At 39.2% G+C, this 11,638-nt stretch overlaps 1 protein-coding gene across 1 annotated transcript in view; it reads left to right on the top strand.

Moving 5' to 3' along the window:
* The first annotated feature begins 453 nt into the window (after nucleotides 1-453).
* LOC115576905 (complement C3-like) overlaps nucleotides 454-11,638 on the top strand; it is a 47,056-nt gene continuing 35,871 nt past the window's right edge. Inside the window, exons 1-16 of the mRNA XM_030409535.1 lie at nucleotides 454-566; nucleotides 1,524-1,719; nucleotides 1,924-2,086; nucleotides 2,273-2,367; nucleotides 2,682-2,770; nucleotides 3,996-4,078; nucleotides 4,183-4,270; nucleotides 4,446-4,548; nucleotides 4,785-4,905; nucleotides 5,094-5,209; nucleotides 5,474-5,620; nucleotides 8,528-8,627; nucleotides 8,759-8,844; nucleotides 8,977-9,168; nucleotides 9,322-9,477; nucleotides 9,587-9,716. Of these exons, the coding sequence (XP_030265395.1) occupies nucleotides 490-566; nucleotides 1,524-1,719; nucleotides 1,924-2,086; nucleotides 2,273-2,367; nucleotides 2,682-2,770; nucleotides 3,996-4,078; nucleotides 4,183-4,270; nucleotides 4,446-4,548; nucleotides 4,785-4,905; nucleotides 5,094-5,209; nucleotides 5,474-5,620; nucleotides 8,528-8,627; nucleotides 8,759-8,844; nucleotides 8,977-9,168; nucleotides 9,322-9,477; nucleotides 9,587-9,716 (1,942 nt within the window). The 5' untranslated portion in view covers nucleotides 454-489. The remainder of the gene's footprint in view (nucleotides 567-1,523; nucleotides 1,720-1,923; nucleotides 2,087-2,272; nucleotides 2,368-2,681; nucleotides 2,771-3,995; nucleotides 4,079-4,182; nucleotides 4,271-4,445; nucleotides 4,549-4,784; nucleotides 4,906-5,093; nucleotides 5,210-5,473; nucleotides 5,621-8,527; nucleotides 8,628-8,758; nucleotides 8,845-8,976; nucleotides 9,169-9,321; nucleotides 9,478-9,586; nucleotides 9,717-11,638) is intronic.

The raw sequence follows: 11,638 nt of genomic DNA, 5'->3' as shown, positions 1-11,638 counted from the left end.
AATGGGATCCATCTTTTAGTAAATTTAGACATTCAGTGAAAAGATGACAGTGCACATGACAAAATCCCTTTAAATCACTGAATTCACTGAGCCGTAAAAAGATCTCAGTAATTTCAATGAACATATATGGTTCAAGACATGAATTAAAAACATAATACTATGAATATAATTCATTGAATTTATGAAAGAATGAAAACAAAGGCGTCATATCAGAAAACATCTTAAATGCAGGATAGCTGTTTGTATTTTGCAATAAACGGTGTGCTCTTAAGTTTGTCAGACATGTAAACCCTCATTGACTTTCCACTGTTTACCTTTTATCTGACTGCTGCTGGGAAATCATGTGTTATTATGTACAGAAACACAGGGGGGATGAGGGAGATTGCACCGAGGTGAACTGGAGGTATGGGAGGAGGGAGGCGTGTAGATAAAAGGAGGTGCTGCAGAGCGTCAGTTTGCATTGACAGCAGATGAGGATCTGACAGGAGGATGGGGAGGACTCTGCTGTGGCTGGGAGCCTATCTGGCCTTTGCTTCTCTCACTCCTCTGGCTGATGGAGCTCCATTGTAAGTAGAACAGCGTTCCACCACCCCTGAGCTTGAATTAACTCAGAGAAAAATGGTGCTAAAACAAACAGTTTGTTTGTTTGTTAATCCCGGTGATTTTCATGTTCAATAACTGGAGCAACAGCAATATCAGAGGTTCTCTGCATTCATAATCAAATGACAGAGTAATTCGATCGATGTCAGTTTAACACAGTTTTATTTCACAATTGTCTTCAAGTCAAGGTCATGTGGTTATTCAAATTATTCCAGTAAGGCAACATCAAGGTGGAGTTTGCACAGTCACAGCGAAATAACCTGTGATGAAATGTTGCATTGATCCAGTGCTGGAAATCAAGGCAATCAATGGATCACTCATTGAGTATGAAGTCCGTGCTGGAGCTCAGGGTCATGGAGCTCATGCTTTTTGTTGTATGTTTGTTTGTCTTTGGCAATTTGGGTGAATTGAAACTTTAACACACAAGCTCTCAGGTAGTGGTTCTCAACATGGGGCTCAAGAAACCCCAAAGGGTCCTAAGATAAACCTGAATGTTGAATAGACGAGCAGAAAGATAAGTAAGTCTTACGTTTTGGGAAATACTTTAAATATTTCCCTCCTGAAGGCACACAGCGATGTCATCATTTCAATAAGGTTCAAAGGTAAACTCCTGTTCAAGTCCTCTGTGACAAGCACTTGTTCTTCATTTTCAGGGTGCACACCCAAAGGAGGTTGGAATCACTTCTTTAACATATCAGTCCTAAAACACTTCATTATTTGTGTTTGATTATAACGCCTTAAATGCATACAACAAGAAAGAACATGTTCTTTCATTAAATTCTAATCTAATGCTATTTTTGACTGTGCAGCACTTTGGCCAACTGCTGTTGTTAATACATTTGGATCAGATTGGCAATCCTTAACAGCAAGTGTGTTTTCTGCACAGTGACTACATCTATTCTCCATCTTTCTCTGCTCTGCAGCCAGGTGATGTCTGCCCCCAACTGGTTGCGGGTAGGAACAACAGAAAACATCTTTGTGGAGTGTCAAGATTGCACAGGAGAAGACATAAGGGTTGAGATCGTTGTGATGAACTTTCCAACAAAAACCCGAAGGCTGGCATTCACAGATGTGACCCTCACTAGTGGAAACCAGTTCCAGGAGCTGGCACAAATTAAGGTAATGTTGAAGTTCTAAAAAAGCTCATTTCTGTAACATGGTTTTATTACCAAAATACATTGGAAATACTATTAATTAAAGGCCAAGATCAAATAAAATGTTTTCTACAATGACCATAAATAAGGGACGTAGCATCCAGAAATACATATTAAAGGCTGCACTCTGCTGCTCATGCTCTGCTGTTGTCTCTGCATGTGGTTTTAGATTCCTGCTGGTGACTTCAGTAAAGATCCCAACAGGAAGCAGTACGTGTCCCTGCAAGCTCATTTTCCTGGACGAGTATTGGAGCAAGTCGTCTTAGTGTCCTTCCAGTCGGGGTACATCTTCATCCAAACTGACAAGACCCTCTACACCCCCGGAAGCACAGGTGAGTTCAATGTCTCTACATTAGTAAGCAATATTTTACAATAGAAAATATATATCACACTTTTGATTATTTTTTTAAAAATGGGTGACTGCCAATAAAATACAGTCAAATGAACCGTTATTTTGAAACAAGTATAATGAAGTGAAGTCAGAAAGTTGTTTACACTCACATGACTCTCTGTGTCAGTTCATTACAGGATGTTTGCAGTGACACCTCAAATGAAGCCTGTAGAGAGGGACGAGGGAACCAATTCGTTGCCTTCTATTGCCATTGAGATCGTGGTATTGTGTTTTATCTTTAATAAGTACAGAATTGATAAGCAAAAAGCCTCATAATGAGATGACACCACAACTGCTTAATAGTGGGTCACTTGCCTACAAATTACCAGAAAAACAGAAACACATGTGGCACGCCGTGTGTCAATGTTAGCTTTGGTGTGTATATTCAGAGACACCTGTCCTCCCACTCACTACAATAATAAATGCATGCCTCCCTCTAGTGGTTGAGCTACAAATTAAAAACATTACTTTGCTAAATTAATCTGTAAACTGGCAGAGGTCACTGTTGATGGTGGCTCAATATTGTTTGTTTCTAGACCCCTGAAGGCATCATTTTACCACGTGATGCAGTCACTCTGAAATCGGGGATCCATTCTGATGGATTCAAACTTGGTGAAGTTGTCAGGTGAGTCGCCTGCTGTTTTTAACTCTGCCTTCATTTTGACTTGATTTTCATCAGACCATTGAGGTCTCATGACTATTTCACTGACAAAAATCTGTCGACAGAAAGACAGACATATGAACACCTGGCAAAATACTAACTGCTTCTGTGATAGTCCCAGCAACAATAGATGTCACCAGGACTACATTTTGCGATGATGACACACACACACACACGCGCACAAAGTCACAAATTGAAAACTGGTAACAATACCTTAAATCATTTAAAATCATGCAATGTAAACTCTTTTAAACAATTCATTTTCATGCAATGTGTCAATCTGCCAAGGTACAAGGTAGCTGTGAAAGCGTGGTAGGCAATTTCATTCATTTGTCAATTTTCCCATTTGATATGGATTCTATAAGAACTGGCAGTGCTCTGAAAAGAACTCAGAGTGAATGGACTGATGCATTTTCTTCTAAAAGTGGGTGGGACATGTCCCACTGTAGTATAACTATTTCTCCAAGGCATAAAGGGAACCTTGTGCACATTTCAGTGAACCAAAGTGTTACAATCCTTACACTATCTCGCTTGTTTAGCTGAGATAATATAAGAAAATGTATAGTTGTAATGAAATGACAAATCATAAGCACAGCTAGCTAAATTTTTAGCCTACACTGGATATAAAAGGGAGTGCTATCTAGCTAGCATTATTGAAGGCAAATGTTTGTTGGCTAAGCTGTATCTTAATAGGGCCAGACTTACAAACTAGATAATGTAAGCGTTCATCCATAGACACACAATCTTCAGAATTCAGAATTCAGAAATTCTAAAGAAAGAAACTAAAGTGTATAAGCTCGATAGGTACATAGATTAATCTAGAGCGTCTCTTGTTAGATATAAACTTTAATTCTAAATTGACCGACAGGCATGTTTAAATAAATACGTCTATATACTGAAATGATCAGACTTAAAAGGCTTACAATAAATGTACAACCATTCTATCTATTGTACAGTTTGCTGGCCAACCTGACAATATTAACCCCTTCTAGACTTCACTGTTTCTGTAGTTACTGCTTTCTATGGGATAATTAAACAATTGCTTTCAAGCTCAATCGAGTAAGATGTAATTAACTTCATGAAATCTGAAGTCTGAGTCATGTGTCACCTTCAGTCTCAAAATGTTATGAATATTTGAATTAATTACTTGATTACTGGAATATGCTTTCTATGTGTGTCTGTGTTTTAGTTTCGGACTGTGGAAGGTGGTGGCCAAGTTCTCCAACGTCCCACAGCAGAGCTTCTCTGCAGAGTTCGAAGTCAGAGAATATGGTAAGTCCCTCATTACCTGTACTGCTTTTTTTTCCCCCAAACCTTCTATATTTATATACTTTCATCTTTATTGAGAATGCAATAAAACTTTCTAAAATGTTCAGTGCTGCCCAGTTTTGAGGTGAAGCTGACACCTGTAAGGTCCTTCTTCTACGTGGACAGTCCAGAGCTCACCGTCAACATCAGAGCTACGTATGTGAAGGTTTTTATTTTGTGGCTCAAAAGATCAGGTTTGACTGGTAGATTAACTGGGGGAGAAAATAGAAGCTGTCATTCAGAGATTGTTGGGGCTCTTTTAGTCTGTTTTGTGTTTTTGATTGTCCTGTTTTACTTCGTTGTTGGCTTAAAAACGTTGTTGTGGTCTTAGGTATACTTTTGGTGAAGAGGTGAATGGGGTGGCGTACGTGGTATTTGGGGTTGTTCAAGATGGTACCAAAAGGAGCTTTCCAGGTTCTCTTCAGAGAGTGCAGGTGAGTCGTTACATACACTTTTGCCAGCTGATTGGGAGCTCTGTGCAACAAAATCTGCAAGACTCTTGAAACATGATTAATGTCTAAGATTTAGTTATTTTCTTTAAATTGTTACATTCCTATTTACAATTGATAATTTTATTGTACCTGCCGTTCAGAATGAGCGAGGAATTCACACCTTAATTAAAGTACCTGCAGGTGTTCACAAGGCACTTTTTTGTATCATATCACATTAGATTGCAAAAGGTGATGGGCAGGTCACCCTGAAGCGAGAGCACATCACAGAGACCTTCGAAAACATCCTCGACCTGGTTGGGAGCTCCATATATGTATCTGTCAGTGTGTTGACGGAGAGCGGTAAGAGAGAGAGAATGTGTGTTCGGGGGTGTTTAGTCAGATGTGATTCATACAAATTCAATGGGTGTAAAATTTCCCTTACAAAAACAAGAGGAAGAGACAAAAGTGTAACTTTTTCAATATAAGGATGTCATTTTGCATCATCAGTTTGTGTGTGAACGTGTTTGTGTTTCTGCATCAACACACAGGTAGTGAAATGGTGGAGGCGGAGTCAAGAGGTATCCAGATAGTCACCTCACCGTATACTATCCACTTAAGGAAAACAGCCAGATACTTCAAACCAGGAATGCCCTTTACTGTTGTGGTAAAGTACTTATTCACATTTACATAACTGACAGCAAAAAGTATAGCTACATTTCTACACTGACAAAAGATCCTTTACAGAAAAGATTCCACTATACTGAAGTACAGTCACTCTTTGTAAACTGTATAACTTCAAAAGTGTATTAGTGACATGCTGTTTAATGCTCCTTTAATAACTCTAATTGATTAGTGCAATGTTTTCATGTATTTTCATTATGATGCAAAGGCACTCTGATAGCTCATCTGTTTGTATCTCTGATGGCAGGTTGAAGTCGTGAATCCTGATGACAGTCCTGCAAAAGGTATTCTAGTAGCGGTCGATGGAGCCCAGATGGAGGGTTCCACTGCTGACAATGGCATGGTTAAGCTTACCATCTCTACGGAGGAAAACATTAACAGCCTTACAATCACTGTGAGTCAGTAACATTGTTTGTCTTTTTGCGTTATCCTCCATTGGCAAGTGGAAGCTTAAACCTTAATCAGCGTTTTTGATATTAGTTTGTAGAGATGAAATCAGGCAGTGGTTCCACTGCAATTTGTTAGTTTCCTTAGCTGATTGTTGTGGTTCAGAAAGATGGTTCTGTCCTGCCACCATTCCAGCTTCAACCAGTGTTCTGAGAATCTTTATTTAGTTATGGAAAGAAAAAAAAACAGAGTTTGTATTATTACCTGTAAATATTTATGTATTAAGTCACCAAATATTTAAATATTTTAAAATTTAAAGCTAAAATTTCTTCTCTAAAACTACATAGTGTTCCTTTGAGTCAAAATACAAGATATAGGAAATATATAAAAGTCAGTGGATACCAAAACAAAACTAAAACAAAAGTGAATTTTGGTTTTCACAACCAGTCTGTCAGTTTTCGGAAGATGTTGTCAGTGAGTGACACAGTGTAGGGGATGCTCTGTATATTCTTTTTTCTGCCCCCTGGTGGCCAAAAATCTAATAACGCAGCTTTAAGTGATATATCAAATGCAGGTTTATCACTGCAGTCAGTGCCATTCTTCACTCTACTTGTGTTTTAGTTTGAGGTTATGCCTACGTTACGTTCACACAAAAACTGGTGATCCAGTGAAAACAGTGGTGACCGCAGGGAGTTCAAAAAAAAAGAAAAAGAAAAAAAACATAGCTGGCTGTAGGGCTGCAACTAATGATTATTTTGGTTGTCGACTAATCTATCGATTATTTTTACGATTAGTCGATTAGTCATGATTATTTTGGCAGCATCTGTTTCTACTTTGACTTTACCTCATATTCTCAGAGCAAATTAAAAACCCATGAAACATGCATTTGAAAACACAACTGGATTTTTAATATGTCAACTGAACTAATTAATACTAATTATTACAGTTTTTAATTGATTACATATCTTACAAATGAATTATTATGTTATAAATCATTGCATTAAGTGGAGGTTTACTATTCAGTGTTTTATCCAGTTTATATTATTACTGTTTACTGTCTTAATATCCTACACATGAATTATTACTGATATCACTGCTGTCAGACAGAAACCTCTTATTTGCAAATTTGACTTATTTTTTTAGAATCATTTTACTGGCCACCCTTCACATCTGTACACATTATAAGCCAATGAATGTATTAAAGAGCTTGTCTCCAGCTGGCCTCTTGTCTGATGACACTTGGGGCAGCACAACCACACTTGTTGTCATTCGAGATCCGTTGCATTTTTAATAACTATGAACTTTAATAAATCACTTTTTGGTTGCACACTAATGGATGAATATGTCTAAAAAATGCAAATCCATTTCAGTTTGATTTGCTTGTAGGTTTGTAGGCTATTTTTTTTTTTAAATAACTCAAAATAATGATTGTATTTCCAGCTACAAAAGGGCAAATCTCTCTCCTCCCTCCATTGTTGTGTTGTCGCTGCGTGGTGTTACACATGAGTTCTCCTCGTGCTTAAAACGTGACTTTTCGCACACGTGACATCACTCCTCGAGACGCAAGAAAAAAGCAAAAATATATATTTTTACTGAGGAAAATGACAAAATAATAGTAACGCACAGTGACTTGAGTAAGTAACTTTAATCTGATTACTTGTATGGAAATATTTACGCGGTAGATTACTCGTTACTGAGGCCGGGCCGGGCCAGGACTCAACGTGCACAGGGTCGAGTCGAGTTTGATGTTTTTTGGCTCGATCTGAACTCTACTACAGAGTCACACGTAAATTTAATGTCATATATTGAAGATGGGAGGTTACCACCCGAAAATGTTCCCAAACTTTGGACGTGTTTGGTTTCGCTTTCCTGCTCTCCTCAACATGTTCGCCATCATTCATATTCTTCTTCTTCTACGGAACCGTCTTCTTCTTCTATGCCACACTGTGGTGCGCATTCTAGTAGCAGTGCTAAAGCGATTTTCTCTGGCTCAAATCTCTCTTTTTTTATGATGATAAATAATAATAATGATAAATACGACACATCAATTTCGTGTCGACAAATTTTTATTGTCGACGTAATTGATTACGTCGACTAATTGTTGAAGCCCTAGCTGGCTGCGGCGAAAAAATTTAAACAGATTCAACTTGTGCAGAAACGCAGCCCAACGTCACGTTGCAGTGGCCATTCACAAAAGTTGGCAATCAAATGTCATGTGTATTCGCTCAGTTTGGCATTGTGCACCGGTTTAAAACACTTTTTTTTTCACATTTCGATGTGGACGATCACCTTAACAGTGGCAAGCTTGACCTACTCTGGCATGAAGCATGAATAGAGATAATAAGCAGAGCAGAAAAGGTCAGTAGCAAGGCATGCTATTTAGTAATACATTAAGGATCTGCCTAACATCCTGGTTGTTTATTATTATTTTTGATCCATTGTGGACAGATGATCACTCAAAGGGTAGCATAAAAATGTAACAACTTAGTCTTGGCAAACAGATCACGGGGATGGTAAAAGTTAACAACACGTCACACACACAGACCACCATGGAGACACTCTCACACTGCTGCACAACACTGTGGTGTGTCGCACTGCAGGATTTGATCTGAATGCAGCCTAATAGATGTTCATTTTAATTGCCTTACCTCAATTTAAATAAAACAAATACATCTAATACAGCACTGACATTTAGCATTTGGCAACGATGACCAGCTTTTTGTTGTACTTTGTTAAGCAACTGTGAAAATGAGTATAATTTCTTGTCAGGTTATACATTTTTTTGTTATTTTGTTATTCCAGTCTTTTATTTGTTGGCTAAGTTACACCAGTCAAGGCTTCGTTACGACAGGAAAGACTTGAGACTTCATTTAACTCTTTGTGCATGCTTTCCTGTGTGTGTCCATGATTGCAGGCAAGGACCAAAGATCCTAAAATCACACCTGAGAGGCAAGCATCAGCATCCCTGACAGCTCTCCCATATACCTCTGGCAGCAACAACTACATCCACATAGGTGAGGGACATCCTGAAATGACAGCAGATAATAAAAAGTTGTGATGGTGGTGGCAGTGGCAAAGTACGGTATGTGCCATGCACTCGATCTTTTCAGTGTCTAGCACTCATAGCAACATGTCACTTTTGCAGGTGTGGATGCGAGTGTGTTGGCATTAGGAGACAACCTGAAAGTCAACCTTTACTTAGAGCAGTTACATCAAGACATCACATACTTGGTGAGACATGTTCAAATATTTGTATATGCGTGTGCTTGTGCACATGCAGGAGTGTTTGTGTTGCTTTCAGCAGGTGATTATATAGATATGCTAATATTGGTAAGGGACTGATGTGTAATCTGCTGTCCCCAGATCCTGAGCAGAGGTCAGCTGGTGAAAAAAGGCAGATACCGCCGAAGAGGCCAAGTAATCAATCTCCTGATGGTTCTCATTACCAAAGAAATGCTGCCATCATTCCGCATCATAGCCTACTACCACACAGATGACAACGAAGTGGTATCAGACTCTGTTTGGGTGGATGTCAAGGACTCCTGCATGGGCTCGGTGAGACACACTGATGTAGCCAGGTTTGAGCATTCGATACACTGATGCACGATAAAGTTATTTTTCTTGGACATATGTAGGTTCTACGCATAAATCTTCTTTTAACAATTTAGAAATTGCATGTCTCATTCATTGTCTCCCCTTCACATCTAGTTGAAGCTGGAACCAGCCAGACCTACTCCATCGTATGAACCTGGCAAGATGTTTCCTCTGAAGGTCACAGGAGACCCAGAGGCCACAGTGGGACTGGTTGCAGTTGACAAAGGCGTCTACATCCTAAACAACAAGCATCGCCTCACTCAGAAAAAGGCATTTTATAAATGTTTCTAAATTCATATCAAAACCATCATGTGAGTTTACAGATGTGTCTGTTTGTAGGGTAACTCTATTTGCTGTCCTTTTCTGTTTCTTTGCTCAGGTGTGGGACATTGTAGAGAAGTCCGATACAGGCTGCACACCAGGTGGGGGAAGAGACGCTATGAGTGTATTCTACGATGCTGGGCTGATGTTTGAGTCGAACAGGGCCTCTGGGACTCCATTCAGACAAGGTGACTTGTCCCTTCCCTCCACTGAACAGACCACTCTCTAGGCTTTGAAATATAACTTGTAAGGAGAAGTAGGTGTTGAATTATTAGGGCCCGAGCAGGGAACCTACAAGGACCCTTTTGTTTTTCAAATGATTCATTTTTTTTTTCTTTGTCCCAAATGATCGTATTTTTCACTGCCTGAACATACACCAAAACTCACCAAACTTGGAATATAAGTCAAACCTGGCGAAAATGTTATAATCTATTGTTGTCCTGAATTTCCACCACTAGGTGGGGTTGTTATTAAGGAAAGTGCGTTTTGGCTAATAACTACCATATACTTTTCCACACATTCAAAAACCTTATATCCACACGTTCAGTGAATTGTGCTGAGTCTCGTGGTATAGGCCACGGCCATTTCCGCCTCCTTTTTTTTTTTGCTGCAAATTCTCAAAATGTCGAAAACCTACTTCCTTGGCACACAGCATCTGTGGACCCTCCTGACAAAAAGTTATCAAAAGACTTTTAATAGGACAATTAATTTTAAAGTTATTAAATAATAGCTTCCTGCAGATTTGGTTCAAAACAGCAAGTGTTGCATATCTCCACATTGGTGTGGTCTAATGACAAGAAACTCAGGTTACTACTTCCACAAGAGCCCCTGTGCAAAATTTTAGGCGATGACCACAAGGTGGCGCTCTTTAAATTGAAGTATTTTATATCTCCACAACGGTTCATCGAATTAACACGAAACTTTGTACATTTATTGTCAGTGCCCTCCTAAGGACAGCTGACAAAGGGTTTACCGATCCGCCACTAGGTGGCGCTCTGGTGGCTGTCTAATTTAATATTTGGCACTGTGCCCACACCATAACACTTATGGAAATTAAATTCATAGAGGTGCTATAGAATGGCCCCTGTAACTCACACACCAAAAATGACCAGCAGGAGTTAAGTGAGATAATGAACTGACCATTTTGTAGGGGGTGTTATGACAATAGCTTTTTAAATTTTCTGAATTAACATATGTAAATGTTGCAAAAACACAATGTACTGCAATTTCAACAAATGAGGTGTCAGTGTTTCCCCTAGGATGGAGTTGTAGCTGTGGAGGTGAGTGTTCGCCCACGTGCAAAATCAAAGTGCAAAGTGCACCCTGCTGGGAGGTTTCTATGTGTCTGCCGGCACCATAGAGGCTCTTTAGGCTCAAGTACATAACAGTACATTTGTGCACAGTAAGGAGCAGGGGAAATGTCTGTCTAGCTTACATATGAGGTGTATCAAGCTTTAGGAAAATACACTTTCATTGAACACAATAAAAGTATGATCTTTAAGACAATTATTGACAATAATTAAAAAAATATATATATTAACAACCAACTAGAGGTGGGAAAAAAAAGTGATATTGCAATATATTGTTGTGCTCTCTGTCGCAATAAATAATCGATATACTGACAGCAAATATCGATATTTTATTACAACACACATTATGGATTTACCCCGTTGTCACCGTCAGTACTTAATCTCTCCTGTCCTGTTTGTTGGGGCGCTAATCCCCTAAATGAGGGTAAAGTAGGCGTAAGCAGCGGCCAGTGAAGAAGACGAGTTACCAACGGAAGAAGAACAGATGCAAGAATGGCGGAAGATACGAACAACGAAAAACAAATCAAAGACCCACCTGCAAGTTTCCACTCTAAAGTGTGGACCCACTTTGGCTTTTACGAGACAGATGACGGGAGAATACTGGTGCGGTCGTTATCACCGTCATCGGGGGGGGGGAATAACATAAAAATTAAATGAAATATTGGGCACATTTCAGTATGCAACCAATTATGTGCAGAGTTATGTTCACCAATCCAGTACCTGGGAAGTGGGAACATTAAAGTGCTTTGGGTCAACCTGGACACATCAAGGCATATTAAATTTATAGAAAATAAAATAAA

The sequence above is a fragment of the Sparus aurata genome, chromosome 24, assembly GCF_900880675.1.
Source record: "Sparus aurata chromosome 24, fSpaAur1.1, whole genome shotgun sequence".
NCBI lineage: Eukaryota > Metazoa > Chordata > Actinopteri > Spariformes > Sparidae > Sparus > Sparus aurata.
This window is presented reverse-complemented; position numbering and strand designations above follow the sequence as displayed.